Raw genomic sequence first — 22,966 nt, forward strand, 5'->3', positions numbered from 1 at the left:
CAGGACTATCTGTGGTTTCAGGCATCCACTGGGGGCCTTAGAATGTGTCTCCCGTGGATAAGGGGGACTGCTATAATAACTTTTACTTTTTTGGTACCTGACAAATTTGCTCATTTACTCCTTACTAAAAACTCTTATGAAGTGGGAAACCTACCCATTTATAAGCAAGGAGTCTGAGGCTCTGAGAGGCACCTTAACGTTCCTTCTGCAAAATTGGCATCTCCTTCAAAGGGGTGACAATTAGAAATCATATGGCTCAAGTGCAGTATTTCCAATCGGCATCTCTTAGGAGGATAACATAATAGTAATTTATACAAAGTGGTCAACCGGTGTGACAGTCACCAAACCTTTACCCCCGCTAAACTGATCTCCTATTTAAACAAAGAGTTGTTCAAAGTCACCTGGTAGTGGTGGGGCTAGAATTTGAATCTGGGTCCACATAACATAGAGCCCAGAGTCCTTCCATTCTGCTACGTAGTGTCCTGAAGATACACTACTCTGTATCTTCATCTGACTGGAATTTGATTAGTTCAAGCTTCTCCTTGTAACAAATGATAAACTTTACGTTTTCTTTCAAGTCCGTTTTAACACTGCTAAATGGAACTTACATATGACGACTGTCTAAGTAATGATAGGATAACTGGAAAACAAACGCATCAATAATGGTTTCACATTTTTTCTACTGGGATTCTCCCTCACATGTTGCTCAGTTTTTCTGAAATATAACAGAGGCTCATCTCATCTCACAAGAGAACATTTCAATCACAACAAATTAGCCTGAAAATGTACTGGCTACAAGAGATACTGAAATCAGCCAGAAGTACTTATTCCTTTGATTACATAAATTACTAGTAGAGCTTTAAATTGTCTTATATTAACTAATTTCAACAATAGGGTAAGTGACATTTAAGATCACGCTCATCTGAAATGCAGACACACAGAGGAGGGAGCGCCCAGGGGAAACCCATCAGGTGAGATGCAGGACCACCTCCAGACCCTCAGGTGAACAGAGCTGCTCAGCTTTTCTTCCAAATGCTCTGGATGAGACAGACTCACATGTGATGATTTCCAGGATAACAAATAACATGCTAAGAAACTCAAGCAAAACCAAACCACTTACTGTCCAATCACTTTTTTCTTTATATAATTAAGCAAACGCCAGGGTTCCACTGATTTGAACTTTGCCTCTTATTTTTATACGAATTCATGCACGGGTGGGTCCCTTGGCCTGGCTGGTGATCGGGCTGATCGAGGCCATCTCGCCCAGTCCCCATCAGGGCCGATTGGGGCCGGCTGGCTGGGGAGAGGGGCCGCAGGAGGTTGGCTGTGGGAGCACACTGACCACCAGGAGGCAGCTCCTGCATTGAGCATCTGCCCCCTGGTGGTCAGTGCACATCATAGCGACCAGTCGACCGGTCGTAACGGTTGCTTAGGCTTTTATATATATAGATTACCAATTGGGAAGAATAATGTTTTGTATGGCATCTTTAAAAAGCTCTTCACATCCATTATGTAAGTTAATTCTCACAACTCTTTGAAATGGATAATATAATCTTAATTTTTCCGATGAAAGAATGGAGCCATAGAGAGGCTAAGTAACCCAGCCCCAGTCATAAGTGTGCACAGAGCTTTTCTCCAGAGAAATAGGAGGCTGCCAGACTTGAGCACTCCTTTTCCTCACCTCAGCTCCCAGTACATGACATTAAGGCCACCCTGAGAAGGAAAAGCTCTGGCAAAGGAAGGGCCTCTCTGCCCAGAACTGGGGCAGGGCTGGCATAATACGCACAGCCTGATGGGAGGGTGCACAGAGCAGAGGCTCAGAGGACTGAGGGCTTGGATGCAACTTATATTGCATCTCTGAGCTTTGGCGTCCCCCATTTGCAAATATGGATAGCTCCTAGGAGATTCTGAGAAATGCTCACAAGTGAAACAGGTCAAGTACCTGACACAGTGTCTGGATTGAGCAAGGACTCACATGTCAGTTTCTTCCCAGCCCTCTCCCTTTCTTGCTGAAGCTCTCTCCATGAACCTATGACGAAACTACCAGGTGGAATTTTTCATGCAAATTAATCATATAAAGCAGGAACATAATTAATTAGCACTAGCAAATAACTCTCAACTTTTCACTTCTTGTGAGGATACATAAACAAGTCACCACTGATAAGGGAATATAGTATTGGCTCAGAGTTTTGGACCAATCACAGCATCTTGCCACTGTCTACCGGTGGAGTCTTGCAATGAAAATGGTGCAATGGTAAGCAGGAAACACTCTTCTTCACTCACTATGACATTGTTTAAAAATAAATATCCCCCCAAACAAACGAAGGATTAAAGATTTTCTCCTTGGGGGGTTGGGGAGATATGGATCCCAGAGACCAAGAGGGAACTTTGACTCGGCACCTGGATGCTGTGCCTGGATGGTGGCTCAGTGCTGTTGGAAGCAGTTGGTGCATCTGCAAAATTAGCTCCAAGAGCCCCAGGTAAGCCTTCCCAGATACGGATGGTGACAGAGGGAGAGGACTGCTGTGAACTTGGCCTGGGTCTGCGTGCACCTGTCACAGGCTTCCTGAAATTGCACTGGGTGGGGGTGGGGGGAGGGGTAGTGAGCCTGTGCAGAATGTACCTGGGTCTCACTCCCCCTGTTCCTATTGCCTGGAACTATCACTTAGTATATAGCCTAAATTTATATCCTCAAACTGGGCTGTAGAAAAAATATCTGATTCATAAAAAGTACTTGGAAACAGAGAGGAAAAGTCAGAATCTAGTAAAAGTGGTGCTTAAAACCTTGAAGAAAGCCATCACTAAAAACACTCTGCCATGACTTGGTAGCAAGGGAACCATTCGGAAGCTTGGGTTTGGGACGCTAACACATCTGAATTTTATATACGTGGTCATGGTGTGTAATTTACTTAAGAATTACCTTGATCTTTACAAATATCAACTTACTTTATTAACATGGTTAAGCAGTTTCCAAGCATTTTATATGGAAGGACTGGGTTTCTAATGGCCCAGAAGGAGAAGGCCTGACCATGTCCCTCCCCTATTTACACTCTTCAATGGCTCTCCATTGCCCTATAAAGTTCAGACTCTTTAACACGGCTTACAAGGCCCTGGATGGCTGGCCCTTGCCTGCCTGCCTCAGCTCTCCTCTCTCCCTTCATACTTATGTTCCTATCTGACACTGAACTACTCATACTTCCTGGAAAACTCCTTGGAAAACTCCATGGGCAACACTTTAAGTCTTTGTAGATGCCACTACCTGTTCCCCTGGCTGAATTCTTATTAATATTAGATGTCAGTTTAGGCATTCCCTTCCTCTGAGAGGCACAGCCCTCAAGGCCAGGTTCAGTGTCTGCCCTACCAGAGCCTATGGCATCCCAAATTCACTGCAATTCTTTCTACTTGTTTACACCTGCTCTAGACACACCTCTGTGAAGGTGGGATTATGTCACATTCACTATTGTATATAGACTCATAGTACGAGGCGATGGCTGGCACACAGAAGGCTCTCAAAATATGACTGTCGAAGGGATGCTTACTGCACACCGACTGCAGGCCAGACACTGGGCTATGCTGGACATACACAGGGCTCATTTACATAAGCCTCATCAAAATCCTAAAAGGTGGGTACTGGCTGCTATTACAGATGAAGAAATCAAGATACAGAGAGATAAAGTACCATGCCTTATTTACAGCAGGGGGTGGGCAAACAGGAGACTGCTAGTAAATTTATCAAGTTCTACAAAAGTGTCACACCCATTCCTGGTACAGCCCTGCAAACATGGAGGAAACAGGGCAGGCACAAAACAGTTTTGTTCGAATTCTCTTTCCCCAGGAAATGAGAATGATAACAATGATCCCCAGAACCTAAAAGTCCTGAAACACAATTTTAAAGCCATCAACTTAATAATGTAAGTGGCTTTCAGGGCATTGACAAAATAAAAACTGCAATGATTGTTGGCCTTTGTTGAATTCTTTAGGTGCCAGGTACTGATAATCATTATCTCACCGTATCCTCCAACAACCCCATAGGGGAGGTATAGCCATTGCCCTCGTTTTACAGGTGAGAAAAAAGCTCAGCGGTCAATGACCTTGCTTAAGGTCATGCAAGCAGGAGGTAGGGGAGCCAGAATCCCGAACCCTCCTGCTGACCGGCTCCCTTCACTGCTTGCTGCTTCTGTGTAGGTGGAGTTTCATTTACAGACAAAGCTGAGCCTCTGTCTGGAACTGTGTCATTGCTTCCACCTCTCCGTCCTCCTTCTTAATCTTTGTATCACCAGGAACGATATAAAATACCCTGAGGTCACTCTGAGGCCTGTGCACCAAGCATTGTTTGTGAGGCTTAGAAAGGAAGGTCTTCATTTATCAAAGAGGAGAAGCACATGCTACCAGACATGGCACAGAAGAGGGGCTACAGAAACATTCCTAAACTAAACTGAGGTCGAGAGAATAAAAGGAAACAGTCACTGTGTAATCAGGCCACATTTTGGTATTTCCTAGCTGCCAGCTAACATGATTATTCTCTCCAAGAAGAAACTAGGTCTATGCCAAGATCCTTGGCTATCCTGCTAACTTACCACTAGACTCCAATTAATGTTTGCTTAAATGAAAGAACGATATAAAAAGGCAGAAGGAGGGATAAGAACGATGATGAGCTATATACGTGCAACTTTACAAGGAAGGCAGGCTCTGTAAGAGGATGGGGTTACCATTTAACAGCAAAGGGCCTCCTGTAAGAGCATTAAGACTGGAATTAGGTCTTTCCCCAAAATAACCTTTTTTCAAAAAAGTCGTATTTTGAGAACACTAGGTTATAACTTATATTTCTTTTTGTGAAACAAATTTGAGTGTCATAAAAATGGTTAAAAAGTCTTCCTATGGTAGCTTTTTCTAAACTTTTATGAACATCTGCCACATTCATTTGAAGTTTAAAAAATTCTGGCACATATGCAAAGGCATAATAAGGTGCCTATAGCTTTCAAGAAAAAAATAACAAGACAGTCAAAAATAAGCCTCTTGCTGAATTGCCAGTAAGAAAACTAGAATGTGGGAGGAGATGGGCCTTCCCAAGCTCCTTCCTTAGACAGGTCTCCTGTGGCCCTAGGTACAAGCTCCTCCCCCAGTATTACAGCCCATAGTTCCTGGAAGAAATCTCACAGGAAGCAGCCCTCTCATTTGAAGGGTATATAGAACCACATAAACCCAATCAAAAAGCACGACTAGACCGCCCGAGTTTGAGTTAAATCCACAGGAGGCGATGAAAAGACTAAATTCCAAGACTGGAAGTTCATGGTTGCCCAGCACACCCAGGAAATGCTACTTTGTTCAGAAAGTGTCATAGCTGGCTTCAAATGTGGTCTACTACTATTTTTCTTCTTTTTTTTTTTTTGAGCTGACCACGCAGGAGTTGAGCATGGCAAATTCCCCCTTACTCTAGCTAATTGACAGAACTAAGGTTTATCTTGGCCAGTGCTTCCCGAATCTTCTCACTTAAAGCTTCTCAAAGGCTGAGCAGAGTCGACTCACTCCCACTCACCTAAGTGCAAAACTCCGTCGCAAGTGCTAGTTTAAAAAATTATGCATATTTTGCATCTCATGTTTTATAAACAAAAGGCATTCTTTTAAGTTACTTACAATCATATGAAAGTAAAATAATGTACTCTGTCCATCTTTGCTGGGTTCTCCGAAAACTTTGATGCCTATTGGAGGGCTCTACATGTGCTCCGAATTCAGCTTCCCAGGCATTCACTCATCCTTCTTTTCTGAAAGCACCTGCCTGGTGCCCTGACAGCTGCTGAGGACACCACGATAAATAAAACACAGTCCTTGTTCCCAAAGAACTCATGCTCCAAGGGATGGTGAAGAGGATTGGGGAAGCAAACATCTACCACCCAGAGCAAGAGGGACAGTAAGAGAAAGACGATGACAAAATGGGAGGATTTCTTGAAAGAGCTAGAGAAGGGCAGGACTTAGCCATGCAGAGGTGTGGGAATGTGGAGATGGCTAGGATCGGTGAGCACACTGGCTAACAAGGGACACTGAGAGGACAGCAGGCTTGGCAGCAGCAAAGGGACTGAGCAGACTCAGGGGTGGTGCAGAGCAAGACTGGCAGGAGGGCCACTAAAGGTAGAGTGAGCCAGTAGAAGTCAACCCACTAAATGCCGGGACTATGAACTGGATTTTATATTTTCCTTCATACCTCCAGGACCGATAAAAATGTCTGGAACCTAAGAGGCTTTCATTTTGCTAAGCAGATGAATGAATAAGGCTTTGCAAGAATCCAAGAAAAGCAAATAAAAAGTCAATGAAGGCAGTAAGGAAGGAACACGGCGAGAGACATGTCAGAGAGCTGGTACCTATTTAGAAAGAACAAGGAAGAGGAGTACTCAGCCGTGCTCAGTGTGACCCACTTTGGTGACTTTGCCGGCATTGGCACCATTCACAGGGACTGGGAACACCGGAAGGGGGGGATGTGTGTGTGTGTGTGTGTGTGTGTGTGTGTGTGTAAAACACTGAGTTTGAGACGTCTGTAGCAAACCTAGGTGAAGTTCAATTGGTGCTTGAAACGCTTGGACCTGTGGTCAGAGAGAGCCATGCTAGTTAGAATCACAGCTGAGAGTGACTGACATTACCTTGATAGCTGAAACAGAAAGCCTTAAGCAAGATGACGGAGGGCAGGCATGTGCAGAAGAAAAGCAGGCAGAAACTAGAAACTTGGACAATGCTGATGTTACCAGGAATGAAAGGAATCTGATGCAGCCTTGCTAGCACAGTCTGGTGGGCAGGAGGAGAGGCAGAAAGGAGCTGTGCACTCCAACAGACCAAATGGTATTTAGATTAGTGTTTCAAACTCTGTAACAATTGGCACTGACGGCCTATTAGAAGGTGTTCAATTTAAAATTTTCACACAGGAGCTTTAAATACACCCCCGAATTTGACAAACAAAGGTAAAACACCCAAGAAATCTCTTCAATCTGATCTAAATACACTACCCAAGATAGTCCATAAACTGTGTACTGTATGTGCTCAGGGCTGGGTGATGACAAGGAGGAACTGTTAACAGAATGTAGGAGCCACATGGCCGTCCTGTCAAATTAGAAATTTGAGCAGATTTCTGTGGTCTATTTTGATCAAGATTCTCAATGTCAAACAAACAGGTTTTTCGATAACCAACTTGTTTCATTTTCGTAAGCACAATAGCACAGTGTGCAACAGTTAGCGAAGAAGCAGGTGGTCCTCGTCGACGTGAAATGAAGGGAACAGAAGAAGAGAAGTAGCACTTCCTTTAAGACATGCAAAGCATCATCACAGACGGATATGGCTTTAGATTTTTCCGCTGAGAGCTTATCTCCTGTGCAAAATAGGCAAGCCCCCCACCTCCCACCCCATTTTGCTCTAGTACAAATTTAAGCTCTCTCCCGAGGAGGGAAAAGCTTGGGGTTCATATCTACAAATCAATGGCACTCACAAAAGCCCAGATAAGTCCTTTAAAAGAACTGCTATCTAATTGGTACAGCCATGCAGAAAGCAATCTGTCATCAGTCATAGCTTTGACCAAGCATTTCTACATTACGGGTTCTATGCTAAGAAACTAAGTAAAATGCAGATAAAACCTTATGCATCAAGATGCTCACTGAAATGCGACTTATATTAGTGAAAATGTATAAACAACCTAAATGTCCTAGAATAACAGAAAATGGTTAAGTTGTGATATATCCAAACCGTGGAATGACAGGTAGCAAACTGAAAATGATTCTTATTGAGAATAAATAAAAACATGTTGAAATCCCCATGCCATAAAATTAAGTGACACATAAAAACAAAACTATATAAAACACATATCAATTAGGTACATTTATACAAAATATATATTCATAAAATAAAGAGTAGGAGGAAGAGCAGTAAAATGCTAACTGGTTGAATTTAGAATAATGGAATTTTGGATAATTTTAATTTTCCTCTTTATACTTCTCTATATTTTTACACCACATTTTCTACAATAAAAAATGTAACACTGTTGTAGTGGTTTAGAATAAACATCATTTTGAAAAGCAAATCATTTCCCTTCCCTTGTTCAAACCCTTGAGGACCTTTTTCCTGCTGCCTCTTGGAACTTCGCTCCCTCACCCATGAAAACAGACAATCTCCATGCAGAGAGGACAAACACTGGAACAAGGGCCCAGTGGAAAGGGTCTAAGCGGACCGCTCAGCTCTGTGCCCCTGAGAGGGCATTGTGCACCAAGCGCTGCTTCCACAGGCTCCCACGTGGAGAGCTGTGAATTCAAACACTGTGTCTTTTCAAAACAAAACAGCCAAGTAGGGAGATGTAGGGAGGAAAGGTGCCAACTTACCTCCATTAAACTTAAATGGATTCCTATGAGGTAGGGCATGGGAGCACTGTGAAGAGAAACAGAGACACACAGCTGCTTTAATGTCTGTTGCTTCCAACAGAAAATTACAGATGGTTCACTATTTGGAGAAAAACTGTTTTAATAAACGTATGCACAGTTACATTTCCTTTCACAACAAAAATCCTAATGTGACATTTTGTTCCCAAGCCTAGAAACTTCAGAAGAATTTCAAAATGCAGGCAGCACTGGAAGCCGCACGGGTGGCAGGAAGGACTGACTCTGGCGTTAGTCCCTAAAATAGCAGCTAGGCAACTGCCTGGTCTCAGCTGCCTCATCTTTAAAATGGGATGTTAGAAGCAAACTGGTAGAGGTTGCTATCAGAACGAGAGAAAATATACATCGAGTGATTAGTACAGTTCCTCATACAAATGGGAACTATTATTGCCACAATTATAATAGGAAAAGCAGTTAACAAGGTTGAATAAAGAATGATTTTTTATTTGCTGTTTCCTTCTGCCATCAAGAGATGTGATCTAACTGTCCACTCTGATTTGAAAAGGCACATAGAGAGCAACCAGTAAGCACCTCCTCCCCAACTGCACACAGGCCATTGGATGACACTACAGTTCACAAAACCCCTTCCCATGACGTCACTCATGGGGCAGTGGGCTCCTAAGCTGGAGACTGAGCAGGAGGCCATAACCCAACTCCAAAAGTCTGAAAGCCTGGGCATCATGGATTGACTTTCTTTGGTTTCAGGATTCTGTGCACCCCCTTTCCCCCTCCCCCCCCCCCACCATTATCACTTATGATGTTACTTACCAATGACAAATGTGCTGAGCATTATATAAGGAAGCTCATATTTATCTTCCTAATCCACACAATAACTATACAAGGTAGGTATTATCTCCATTTTACAAATGAGGAGACAGGTCCAGAGAGTTTATCTAAAGCCACAGAACAAAGTAAATGGAAAACCTAGAATTTGACTTCAAAGTCTCTTCCTCTGGGCCATACAGACTTTGTAATACCAAACCTAAAATCCCCAGGCCCACCTCCTACACGGCCTTTTTCTTGGGGGTAGGGGATGGAGGTCAAGGAGTAAGGAGGGAGGGAGCGACTGACAATTTTTCTATGTCCCTCCAGTGTGATACATCCTGTGAAAGGTGCAAAGGGTATTTTATGAGCCTAGAGATAAGATATCTGGCTCAGACTGAGGTGACCAGGTACCTTTCCTCTGGGGCAGCTGGGAGAGTGGGAGCAGACCTGCAGGCTGGCTTTCTTGGAGACAGGGTTGGGGAAACACGGAGTGGTAAGAAATGAGAAAGGAGAGGTTTGCTTCCAATTTAATACTAAGGAGTTTAGGCTTTTATCCTGAAGCAATGGATAGGCAATGAAGGTTCTAAAACATCAGTTGTGCATTTTAAAATTGCTCAAACATTTAAAAATAAGAAAGGGCACAATTCCCTCATTACCATTTGACAAATAAAATTCTTCAAGCAAAAATCGTTCCCCAGAATATAAAATGTCCTCCTTACTAAGATCTCAGCAGTAATATATCTTGGAAGCCTGTAAAACAGACTTGAATATTAGCAGCACAGTTTGGGAACTATTCTCCTAGAAGACTTTTGTATTTGACAATAGCTGAAGAAAGAATTATATACACAACTGCAGTGAAAGTGGAGTTGTCTTTTTTCTTTCTTCCTCTTCTCTCTTTTAAAAATAGGTATCTGCTGTGCACATTCAGCTTCTCTTCGCTTCCAGGGGCAAGGAAATGCCCTACGATATTTTTTCCCCTTAAACTGTAAACCATTAGTGTAGCTGCCAGCTACACAAATGCTCAAACTTCCCAGTGTGCCTGGCTCTGCTGTCCAAGTTTTTTCCAGTGTACACTGAAATGAATGTGTTTCTAATTAAGTAGCTTCAGGAAAACGACAGCTTCAATGTCAAAAATACAAAGTCTGAACCCTGGCAGGAAGTCTTAGGAGTACAAATGTCTCATCTAGTGGAACCTTGCCTAATATAATGAAAGGAAGCAGGAAGAGTGCAGAATTCCAGAAAAATGGCCACTTGTTAATGTGTCCAGAGCACAGCCTAACACATAGAAGGGAGAAAAAAAATCCATAATGTTTAATCAAATCTTTATCAACTTTTCTAGCTCCTACATTTGATACTGCAATTGACCAACGATGCTGAGTTTTAATTAGTATTTCTAAACTGAAATTCCAATCAATGAATTAATGCACAGAAAAAAACATTCCAACAATTGTGAGAAAGCAGTGAAAATAAACACGTACAGCAAAAGACTCTGTATAATTCAACACAAACACAGGCTCTTATCTGAAAAAGAAACATTTTCTAGAATTCTAAATATGTCGGTTTTAATGCCATGCCCTTTTGTCCTGCAATAAAAAACAACGATATCCTGAAAGAGAGGAAGAGGAGTCTTACAGAAAGCACTGCAGATGCAAGAAGGGACAAAGTGGACACATTCCTCAGTATTGGTAAGGGGGCCTTTTTAAAAACCCAATTATTTTCCAAGGAGTAACAATGGCCTATCATAGAAATGTAGTTTCTTAGCCAAGTATTGTTAGGGCTGCAACAGCTCTGTATTTAGAAAATATTTAAAACACATTTATTCTGAAATCACAGCAGCTCCATGTTTTATACAAATGCAAATTTAGACAAATACCTTTTACATTGTTGTCCTTTGCTTACAAAGCCTCAAACACTTCCCTGAATCTACTGGATTTTTGCTCTGCAGATATACTAATTACAAATTCCAAGTGGGAAGAAGGGGAAAAAAAAAAGAAACCCAGAATCTCCTTAACATCTCAAAGTAGTATATATGTAACTGGGTAGTTCTAGGTGTGTTCTGAAAACAATTTCTATTCTCAATATATCTCAATAATCATTGCTGCTACTGACTCATTTTCTTTGAAACAAGTTTTCTATGGCTTTTTATTGCCGAGAGAAGTTTTTCTTGGGGGGAAAAAAATCACTCACCCATTATCATGTCATCTTAACACAACTACTTTTATTTTTATATTATTCTCCCACAATATTGGCCACGTTAACAAACATTTTTATATCTTTGAAATTATAGAGTTGCATGCATTTTATTGTTTTCTCCTTGGCTACATTAACATTTCCCATATTTTATAAAATAATTGTGATTATTATTTTTAAAACTGTGTAATATTCCACGAAGTATAGATGTACATAATTTATTGAACCCTATTCCTAGAATTAGACATTAAGTCCCTTCCATCTTTTCATTATAAGTTACATTCAATGAAAAACAACGTCATGTGCACGAATTCCCAAACATGGAATTACTAAGTCAAAGGGCAGGGCTGCTTGTTACATCTTTTGTTATATTTTGGCAGTGTGTTTTCTAAAACAGTAATACCTGCCCCAGTGGAAATCTTCAGGACTGTTGCAGGGATTAGAGATAACCAATAAAGCGCCTACCAGAGGAGCAGCACATGGTAGGCTCAGTAAGTGACTGTCATCATGTCCAAACGGGTTATCTCTAAGCCTCTGGCGTGGATAGCACCTCTGGACCCATTTTCTTATTGCCAAAAGAATGGTTTTCTGTTCCTGCCTGGTTCTGATGGATAAATGGCAAACCTTGGTGAGGATGGTTGAGACTCCATGATGAATGTGGGGTGCTAGACCTGCATCCTCTCTACACATGGGTTTCTCACTCCCAGCACACTCCCCTGTCACCTGTCTACTTACTGAGTTCAGTAGGGTTGTTTATCACTTTCTTCAGATGGCAACATTTACTCTTTTAAAAAACAATCCTCACCTGAGGACATGCTTAGAGGCAGGAAGGAAGGGGAGGGGAGAGGAGAGAAACATTGATGAGAGCAAGAGAGAAACATTAATTGGTTGGCTTCTAAATGCTCCCTGATTGGGGAATCAAACCCACAACCCAGGTTGTGCCCTGACCGGGAATCGAACTGGCAACCTCTCAGCGCATAGGACAATGCTCAACGAACTGAGCCACTCTGGCCAGGCACTTACTCTTGATTTTATGTACTACCAAGAAGGCAAAGACTACCAAGTAAACTGATTTATTACTTTCTTATCATGTAGGATGACAAATTTTAAAAAGTACTTATCACTCTTCGGCACACATTAAAAGGAAAATAGAGCAAAATGAGTTAAGCTATTCCTAAAAAAGCTCTTCACATTCAGAGTCCGACTCACCTGAATCATTTTCTGATTCAGAGTCATCAAGATGTCCACGTTTTCTCAAGGGTATCTCGGTAACAAAACATAATTAAAACTTCATCTACTAAAAACTATCGTCCTTTACTAGGTCCCAGAAAGAACTTGTTTGTTGCTTTTCAAGAAAATATGAATGCAGATATCTGTTTCACTAATAGCAAAAAAACACTGTATTCTCTGCTCTGGTACCTTTCAGCATTCACAGCGACTTTACATTTCAATGCAGAATCTCAGTGCAATTTTGCAGACATTTTAAACGACAATTAGACACAACATGTACAGAACCAATAACACACATCATTAAAGTGGTGATAATATTAACAGTATGACCAAGTCCATGCATAGGCAGGCCATGAAAATTATGTCACCACTACCCGTGGCTAACAGCGATTGTGGGGTACCACTTACATCTCTGAATAGCAGATTGGGGGATATCTGTACTAGGCCTTTGTTCTCTGGGAAGTATTGTACTGACTTCATCAGTTACATCCTGGAAGAGTAAAAGCCATTTTTTTTCCCTTCTCTCCTGCAAAGGAAAGGGGTTCCATTGCTGGTGTCAAGCAGTGACAATATGATGACCTTTACCTGAAATGTATGTTCAGTTTGAATCCTCTTAATGGGAAAAGGACCTCATATTTATTGAGCTACTGGCCCAGCTGCTTCAATGCATTACTTATCCATAATTCTCAAGCACTATTTTCCACATTTTCAGAATGGGAAACAGGCTCAGAAAGGTAAAGTAACTTGCCCAAGGTCACACAGCTAGCAAACAGTAGAGCCATATTCAAATTTAGGGCTGTTGGACTGAAAGCACATGCTGTGTTCAAGGTGCCCTACAGCACACACTCAGTATTTCAGGCAAAGGAAAGAAGGCAGTGCTGAGTTACCAAGGGAGATATTCACCCAATCCTATGAACTCTGGGCGTGGAATATATACCATTTCTCTCCCAGGTAAGTCCTACAGCATGAGTTCATTCACAGCAATGATCAGGCATGAATATGGATGCTGCAGACTTATTAATGGCGCTGCAGTCCCTGTACATTATTACGGCACTTTCACAATTTGTTTAATTCCTTTCCTCCAGATAACTTGAGCGCTCTTAATTATGTTCCCTTGAGGTGAGCAGCAACTAATTGGAAAAGAGTCAGGTGAAATTAAAAAAAAATTTAGAAAAGAACACTGGCTGCTCAAATACATAACATACGGCTTCCTGAGACAAGGAGGGGAGGGGACTGCAGGGCCATTAATAAGTCTGGGTAGAGGCAGGAGGGCTCAGGCCCCCAGGTGAGCAACACCTCTTCTACTTCAGAAAGCAACAGTTTAGAGCTGCCCAGGGATTTGGAAGATCCACTGTTTTTCTTTCCGTTTTTCCCCATATAAATGCATAGTTAGCATTACAATTTACACAACACAGCACCCTCCTTACTTCTGAGGCCCACCACCTTCCTAACCAAATACCCTGATGGGGCAAAGTGGATCCCACAAGGCTTTCCTCAGTTCACCATTTTTCAAGGAAAGGAAAACTCTGAAACAGGTCTTACTTGTTTGAGAGTTTCTTTTCTTGCCTTTTTTTTTTTCTTTTTTGGAAAAGAAACAGAAGTGTAAACACAGCTTGTCCAAGCATTTTAAATTCTGTTCTGAAATAACGAGGCCTGGCATTGTTAGAGAGGTTCAAGGACAAAAGAAAGGGATAAAGAACAAGAACAAAGAGCATACAACACATCGTGTTGGAGAACTCAAATAACCACAGCTTTGGTCTCACTGAAAGTGAGCAGAGAGATGGTCTACAGGCTAATAGAATGGCCATTGTTGCACAGGGAGCTAGGGAGAGCAGCCACTGTTTACTATGCCTTTGCCGGCACTAAGCTAACGGCTAGACGGGCATTTTCTCAGTGGATCCTCAGGGCAACAGTGTGAGGGGGTACTATTACTACCACCAATGTATAGAAAAAGCAATGAAGGCCGGGAAGCTGAACATTCATTCATGTTACACAGCTAATAAATGACAAAACTGAGACTAGAACCCAAGTCTGCTTTCCTAAGATAAAGCTTATTATTTCCCAGACCAGCAATTGCCAGGCTGGGAAGGAGGAGTGAAAGGAAGCTGGAAGACTTTCTGTTCCCTGAAGGCCGGCCAGCAGCTGTGCCAGTCCCAGCCCCTCTACACTCTGTCCGAACACCCCTCACCAAGGAGCTTCCTATTCTAAACCTGCCTTGGGTTCTTCGTGGGCCTCAGTCCCCTTCACCCCTTAAGTCCTGCTGCCCCCTCAAACCCCAGGTTCAGAGTGCCCAATGGTTGCTAACGCCCCACTTTTTACAAGCTTTCATCTGGGCTGTCCATTTGGCATAAGTCACATCTGATTTGTGTGATTATTTTAGACTGTCAGTCGCAGGAGAAGTGGGCGGGTTCCTGTTTCCATATGCAGAGCAGGAAGAATAATGACAGTGGGGCTGCTACGTACGCACTGAGCACTCACCAAACACCAAGGGCTGTGCTGGGGCTTGCGCTAACTCATCTCATTTCATCCTCAAATTATCCAACCTGCACCTTCCATTTCAAAGATTAAAAAAGGGGTTCTTGGAAACTTGTGCATGGACACAGTTGATGGTGATTCCCGCCCAAATCCTTCTACTTCAAAGCCTCTTATGCTATTTTTGCTAAAGTTTTTTTAACTGCTATGTCACACTTAAGAAAAAAAAATGGGCCTGGCTGGCGTGGCTCAGTGGTTGAGCGTCAATTTATGAACCAGGAGCTCACAGTTTGATTCTGGTCAATGATTCTCATCATTGATGTTTCTATCTCTCTCTTCTCCCTTCCTCTCTGAAATCATAAAAATCCTATCTAATAAAAGGGTAGTATGCAAATAGACCGAACAGCAGAACAACCAAACAACCAATCAAAGTGTAATATGCTAATGATATGCTAAGGCTGCTCAACCACTCACTATGACGTGCACTGACCACCAGGGGGCTTACAGTCAACTGGTCGACCAGTCGCTATGACATGCAATGACCACCAAGGGGCAGATGCTCTGACCGGTAGGATAGCTTGCTGCTGGGGTCCAGCCAATTGGGACTGAGTGAGATGGGCTGGACACGCCTGAGGTCCCTCCCTGGCCCGATCGTGCACCGATTGTGGCCTGGCCTGTGCCCTCTCGCAATCTGGGACCCCTTAGGGGATGTAGGAGAGCTGGTTTCAGCCCAATCCCGCAGGCCACTCCCCTTGGGAGGGCACCAGACGCAGGACTAATGGCTGGTGAGCGTTACTGTGGCAGCACAATCCTCTCCTGATTGGGACTGATTGGGCACGAGCCCACAGCAGGCACAGTGGGGCAGGGATGAGCGGGAGCGGCAGGTAGGAGCTGCAGGTGGTGTTGGACTACAGGTTTCAGTCAATCTCTGCAGGCCACCCAGAGGGACCCCACTTGTGAATGAATTTGTGCACTGGGCCGCTGGTATATTTAGAAAAAGAAAAAAATGGTTATTTGATATTTATAGCTAAAAAATCAAATAGCCAGGAGAAAACTACACTTGCCTTACTAGCTTTAATAAATGAATCAATACTCTTTTTTGTCCCAGACAAGATTTAAGGTAGTTTATATAAATATGTTCAATAGGGCAATAAAAGTAGGAAAAGAAATAGGGGCAAAGGAAAAAAGTGCAAGCTGGGGTGAGGTTAGCACTTCAATTGTGTGCTGTGAGGTTCTTCACACCTGCTGGGTGCCCACAGATCTGCCTCTGAGCACTTTAGCTGCCAAGCCAAAGCGGGAACTAGTATCATAATGTGATTCATGGTGTCCATAGAGGAAAACAGTCACTCAGGCACTTGAACTTTTAAAAACAATGGTGAAGGGAAAGAGAAAATTAACATCTTATGATGCATTTATTATGTGTTGTTTTCTACATGCTGGTCAGACAGCCAACAAATATTACTATGTGTCAGGTACCACATGGTCTGAGGATAGAGAAGAGAAAAAGAGAGTTCTGGTTCCTGCCTATTTTAGGGGTAACAGCAGACATTAAACAAGCACAATACTGTGTGTCCCGGCTGCGGGCACACTTATAGGTGCTATGATCACCTCATTTCATCCTCGCAGCAATCTTGCACACCTGATCTCCGTAATTCACAGAGGAACCTATGGCTAAGTGACTTGACAAAGGTCACAGCTGGTGAGAGGCAGAAAACATGGCTTGGAAAGTAGAAGGGGTGTAAATGCCATGAGTTAATCAAGGTTTCTTTGGGGAAAAGGTATTCAACTTTTTGCCTGTTTTCCAACTGGCCCTCCCTGATTTATGAGCCATGGCAGAGGATGGTAGGATCCCTGAGAGGAAAGGAGCAAGTCTAGACTAGGAGAGGAGGCAGAGACTGCCTAGTTTTCACCTGCAATTTTGGCAGCCGCACCACAGGTCTCACCACAGTGGAGGAGCTGGGTGTGTGTGGAGTTGGGCACTGGAGATGGTTTGCTGATTTGAGACATGTGTGTATCACTGGAGCTGATGGGTGAAGGGGGAGAGCAAGGACAATGCCCTCTGAGTGTGGCCCTATGGCTTTGTGGAGTAATAACTCTGGGGGTTGGGAGAGAGGCCTTTAGAGCTCCAGCCACTGAACTCAACCCAATGAACACTTGAGTTACAAAGATAATGCCTGGAAGAAAACCTGTAAGGTCAACATCAAAGCCTGGAGCAGCCCTCCCTTCTTTGCCTCCTTGGTCTCCCCAAAAGGAGACAGACTTGCAAAACATCAGGAAGGGCTCCATGGCTAAGACCACTGGAGCAGAAGTTAATCACAGAGGAAAGGTCAGGAGACAGGGCTCTTGATTGCCCCAGAGAGTTCAATGAGAACCATAACAGCTAGAGCCAGCTGCAAAAGGGAAGCCTCAGAATGTCAGCCACCAGCAGCCCGTGAGACCCTTGTAGAAATGCAGGAATGAATGAGGTACAAAAGAAACAAGAAGAGAAAAAGAGAAAGAGATCTATGGAAAAATAAAGAGAAAGTAACAAAACAAACCAAAAAATGTAAAAGTTGAAAACGCAACTGGGGATAAGAAAAAAAGATTTTGTGTTCCAGGACTAAGGCATGCCACATGCCAAGATGCACAGCATCCAATTTCCTTCTAAGCCTCTCAGTCTGTCTACTGTTTAAGGGGAAAACAAATCCAGTGGAGAGATGACTCTGAGCCTAGCCCTGTGCCTGGTGTATTCTCCCTTGTGCCCAAACTCAGAGAGGCAGGGACAAAAGCTCTCTACTGCTGTAGTTTTTGTGATGAGGGCATCACATGGTCTGTGGATCCTGTTCTATTGATGATCAGGAACGTATCTAGACTGTCTTTGCTCCTAAGACCACGACACCGTGCCTTAGAAGTTTCAGAGTTTTCTAAGTGTTGGGTTCAAGACAAGCTCCCGGTCAGAAAGGAGTGAGGAATTACATACAGAATGTGTCTGAAGAAATGGAAAACCAGGCTCAGGCTTGGTCTCATAAGCAGAGATCAGAGCCAGCTCTGTCCCATGGAGGCTAGTCAGAAACAGGGCTGGGGAGGCAACCTGCTGCCCTGTCCCACATCAGGCAGCAGCAGGGCGTCTGGAGGGTGGGACCTGCAGGGCAGGTCCAGCTGCTTAGATGCAGCAGCAGAAGAGGTGGAGGGCCATGGGGTGGGTAGGCTGCAGACAACTGCCTGCCTTACCTGGGGAAGGGTCATTCCCATGGTAAAGGGACACCTTGCCAGTCTCAGCACCATTGTGGGAATATCGCTGCTGACGCTGGGGGAGAGTACTTGTCACAAAATGGAAATGTTTAACAAAATCTACATAACACAGCATTCGGTATAGATAAGAGAATGTCAGCCACTCCTGTCTACCTTATCTACTTCCATCCTACCCTGGTGTTGGGAATTTCAACTGGACTTTGCTGGGTCACATATGTATACACAAACATATACATACACACATACACAGTAATACATACTGACTATAAATACATATACAGTCATTAATAACAAAAACAGTACCTACTATTTAATAGAGTACCCGTTTTGCATCAGTAGTAATTACTATTCCTCCTTGACAGAAGAGAAAGTAGGCTCAAAGAGGTTCGGTGACCTCAAAGCTAATAAATAGAGAAGCCAGAGCCAAAGCCAAGTTTTGTTTCCACCACACTTCATTGAATTTTATTTCTGCCACCAAGAATGTCAACAATCCCACTTACTTTAGCAATTTATTCCCTATGCAACATTTCATGGCATCAGTGAAGATAAAGATTGGAGTGGAGCCATCTGATTGTCCAGATGTCACGTCACAGCTATGTCTAGATTGATGCCCCATCACCCATGTAGACTGTGCACCCTGAGATCAGGCATATTTCAGACTGTTTGCTAAGAACCCTAGATGGAATACAGGATGGGACATGGGGGTTTGGTTCAGAACTCTACATGCACTACATATAAAGAACCTAGAACCAAGGTCTCTCACAGAGAATCAATGTATGCCCACTATGAGTAGAAGAATGGCTTCCAGAGTCACCTGGAAATAAACGTCAGGAACTACAATGCATTTTACAACGGCAAATGCAAAATCCAAACCTTAATTGTGTGTATCTGACTTAACTTTTCGGTTCAACTATGCCCTCAGCAAGCATCAGAAGTTAGTTACTAACTTGGCTCTTGACCTGGCTATTCTTTAGGGGAACACGAGAACTTGTCCTGATCTTATGTGGAAATGTTTTTATCACAAAGGTGTGTTAACAAGTGTCCAAAATAACCCAAATAAACAATTAAATTTGGGAAATGATTTGTGGTCCTTATTTAGGACTGCTTCTGAATAAATAAGGGAGAAAAGGGAATTTACATGGGAAATACCATATGGACTTTTTATTAGCAACGCTTAATTAGATTGCCTGGTACATAGTAAGTGCTCTATAAATATTTGCTGAATGAATGAATAATTAATCAATGATAACATAAGTTTACAATTAGCAAGTCATCAAGAAGCCTACAAGGATTTTTTTCACAAATCTTGGTGATGGGTACAACTTCTTTTCTAACACTTTGGAGTGTTAGTCAACAAAGTTTTAATATCAGGTGGCCTTGGATTGCAAATTCAGGCTGTCCCATTTCTTAGCTGTTGACAGTGGGTATGTCACTAACCCCTCTGAGCATCAATTTCTGAATCTATACAATGGAGCTAATAATACTTGCCTTATACCTTGATTTTGAATATTTGCAATAATGTTTATAAAGAGCTTGACACACACACTGGACTCAATAGATGGTGATTATTTTAATGAAAGGGAATGTTGGTTCTCATCAGCAAGTTAATCCCAGAAGTGGGAAGGCTCTGCCAACACTGGCCAAGGTCAGGGCTGCCATCAGCTAAGGTAGGGATCATTCTCATTTTCATTTTCAAAGTTAGGAGAATGGTACAGATTTAAAGTAGAAAGGAACTAGGAGCACATGTTTTTAAATATTCATAAGGGCTGGAAATGTCTTACTCCTTTCGTTTTCTCTGCCATCTGCTTTTGTTTCTTTTCTTTTCATTCTTATGCCACAGCTGCAAATGAAAACAACCATACAATAACTCAAGTTAAATAAAAAAAAAATCAAAATAAAAACAATCTGAGGGGTAAAAAGAGAAGATGAATTATAAACTTTTTCCCTGAGCTCACAGACTATAGAAGCAAGAATAATGTTTAATGCAAGTTAAACCCTTCTGGAAACCAAAATCCATGTCCCGTATTTATAACAACCATGATAAGAGCAACCACCATTCACTAAATGGCTCCCGTGTGCCACTTGATGACCAATATCTATAATTCCTAAAGCCTTCCTTCAAAGTTGATAAATTAAACCCATTTTACAGAAAAAAACTGCAGATCAGAGGTGCAAAATAGATTTTTAATGATTACACAGCTAATAAGAGATGAAACAGATGCGAACCAGATCTGCCTAAATCTAAAGTGCAGGTGCTTTCTCTACCACCCTCTTCAGAAATGGGAAGGGACTTGAAAAAATTAAGTTGGGAAATATTTAGGGAAGACCGTTTGTGCTAAATCGATTTATTCAGATAATTAAAATCTGTGATTATAGCTCTAATTAAAGTTAACTCAGATAATTGGTTGTTGTATTTGTGAATATGCAATTAAAGTCTTCCACATACTTTCCATTTACTCACTGCATCCCAGAGCTTTGCTCTACTGGCCTCTGTTCTACCAAAGGTTGCATGACAGCTTTTGGGGTCTCTGAGCTCAAGGACCATGACCTATGCTACCAACAGCAGGGTTTGGGCTCAGCCCCTTTTAACATGTCTTTGTCCTGAAGTCAATGAACACCTCATCTTCAAGTACACTGTAAAAAGCTCTTACAGCCTACACTACCCTGTTGTCCTGAAAACTCCTAGCAGCATGTACCTGAAGAAAAACTGGCAGCAGTGGTCCTCATGTGTTAATTACACTTGCGAAGTCTATTATGCATAGAAAGGGCACCTGCTGGCAGTGAAAATGACTAGAATCTGCCCTTCCTGTGCAGTGAGTAAATTGAGAGTTCATTTCTACAGGAGATAATAGTTTTCAGATTCCATTTCGTGTATCCCCTGCATGGGGATGTACTTAACATTTAAATCATCTGCAGGGGAACAAACCTCCTTCAAATTTACATGTTTCAGGCTCCTAGCACTTTACTTAAAATGCTAGTTATCCCTGCTGACTCTTACCACCAAGGATTAAACTCAACGTGGTGAAAGTCACTGAGCACAATAGAGTTAAGTTATTAGCATTGACTCAAATTTCATGATATTTGTAGTTTCTGACCAAAGCAGTGGTAGTAGGCTGAAGGTGATCAAATCAAGCCTTGAATGGAGGACCTGTTTATCTTTTGGGGTCATTTACTTCATCAATCTTACATCTTGCAGTTAATCAACAGATACCAATCCCCACTGGCCTGTAATCATCCTTTGGTCAAATGTCAAATAGTCCTTTCATGAAAACAAGAGACCAGGAGACCAAGCTCACACAAACAGAACCTTCCACGATGGAACCTAATCACAAAACTCACTCAGGCTCAGAAAAACACAAGTCTTTACTTTGATTTTTAGGAGTGGAAGTTTCGGGTGACAGGGCTTAGCCACTTCCTTGACAAGCCTTCCCTTCTAAGTTAGACTTGCCAGGATTGCTCTCGGCCAGGCTGGTGACCCAGTTCTCCATGGAGCTAGAGTTAGATGGGAATTGAAAAGAGGATCTCAGATCAACTTCCACAGGAAGGAGTCAAACAGCTAATAAATCCTCTAAGCGAATAAGAAAGGAGGGCTAGGGCCTGAGATGGCAGCTGGAAAGAACTGGCTAGACTACACACTGATTTTTTTTTTTTAAATTAAAACTTTTCAAATAGCAGACATTTGTCGTAGCAATATATTTAACAATACAGCTCCTAGGGCAATGGAAACTAAGGAGAAAATAAACAAATGGGACTACATCAAAATAAAAAGCTTCTGCACAGCAAAAGAAACCATCAACAGAACAACAAGAAAGCCCACTGCATGGGAGAACATATTGGCCAATGTTATCTCCAATAAGGGTTTAATCTCCAACATTTATAGGGATCTCATACAACTTAACAAAAGGAAGATAAACAACCCAATCAAAAAATGGGCAAATGACCTAAATACACTTTTTGAAAGAGGACGTTCTGAAAGCCAAGAGGCATATGAAAACATGCTCAAAGTCACTAATCACCGGAGAGATGCAAATCAAAACAACGAGATACCACCTCACAGCTGTCAGAATGGCTATCATCAACAAAGCAACAAACGACAAGTGTTGGAGAGGATGCGGAGAAAAAAGAACCCTCCTTCACTGCTGATGGGAATGCAGACTGGTGCAACCACTGTGGAAAACAGTATGGAGTTTCCTCAAAAAATTAAAAGTGGAACTGCCATTTGACCCAGTAATACCACTTCTAGGAATATATCCCAAGAAAACAGAAACACCAATCAGAAAGGATATATACACCCCTATGTTCATAGCAGCACAATTTACAATAGCTAAGATTTGGAAACAGCCTAAATGCCCATCAGCAGATGAGTGGATTAGAAAATGGTGGTACATCTACACAATGGAATGCTACACTGCTATGAAAAAGAAGGAATTCTTACCATTTGCAACAGTATGCATGGAACTGGAGAGCATTATGCTAAGTGAAATAAGCCAGTCAGTGAAAGAAAAATACCACTCGATCTCACTCATTTATGGATAATAAAGAACATTATAAACTGATGAACAAAAACAGATACAGAGGCAGAGAAGCATCGAACAAACTGTCAAATGACAGCAGGAAGGCTGGGGAGGGTTGTGGGGGAGGGGGGAGGTAAGAGATCAACCGAAGGACTTGTA

General features: G+C 42.4%; 1 protein-coding gene across 1 annotated transcript in view; it reads right to left on the bottom strand.

Annotated features, from left to right (window-relative positions):
* The window catches only part of DENND1A (DENN domain containing 1A), a 465,733-nt gene that overhangs the window by 181,643 nt on the left and 261,124 nt on the right, over window positions 1-22,966 (bottom strand). The window contains exon 11 of the mRNA XM_081104118.1: window positions 8,352-8,397. Coding sequence (XP_080960244.1) covers window positions 8,352-8,397 — 46 coding nt within the window. The remainder of the gene's footprint in view (window positions 1-8,351; window positions 8,398-22,966) is intronic.

Source organism: Myotis nattereri (genome assembly GCF_964212035.1).
Source record: "Myotis nattereri genome assembly, chromosome: 12".
In the NCBI taxonomy this organism is placed as follows: Eukaryota; Metazoa; Chordata; class Mammalia; order Chiroptera; family Vespertilionidae; genus Myotis; species Myotis nattereri.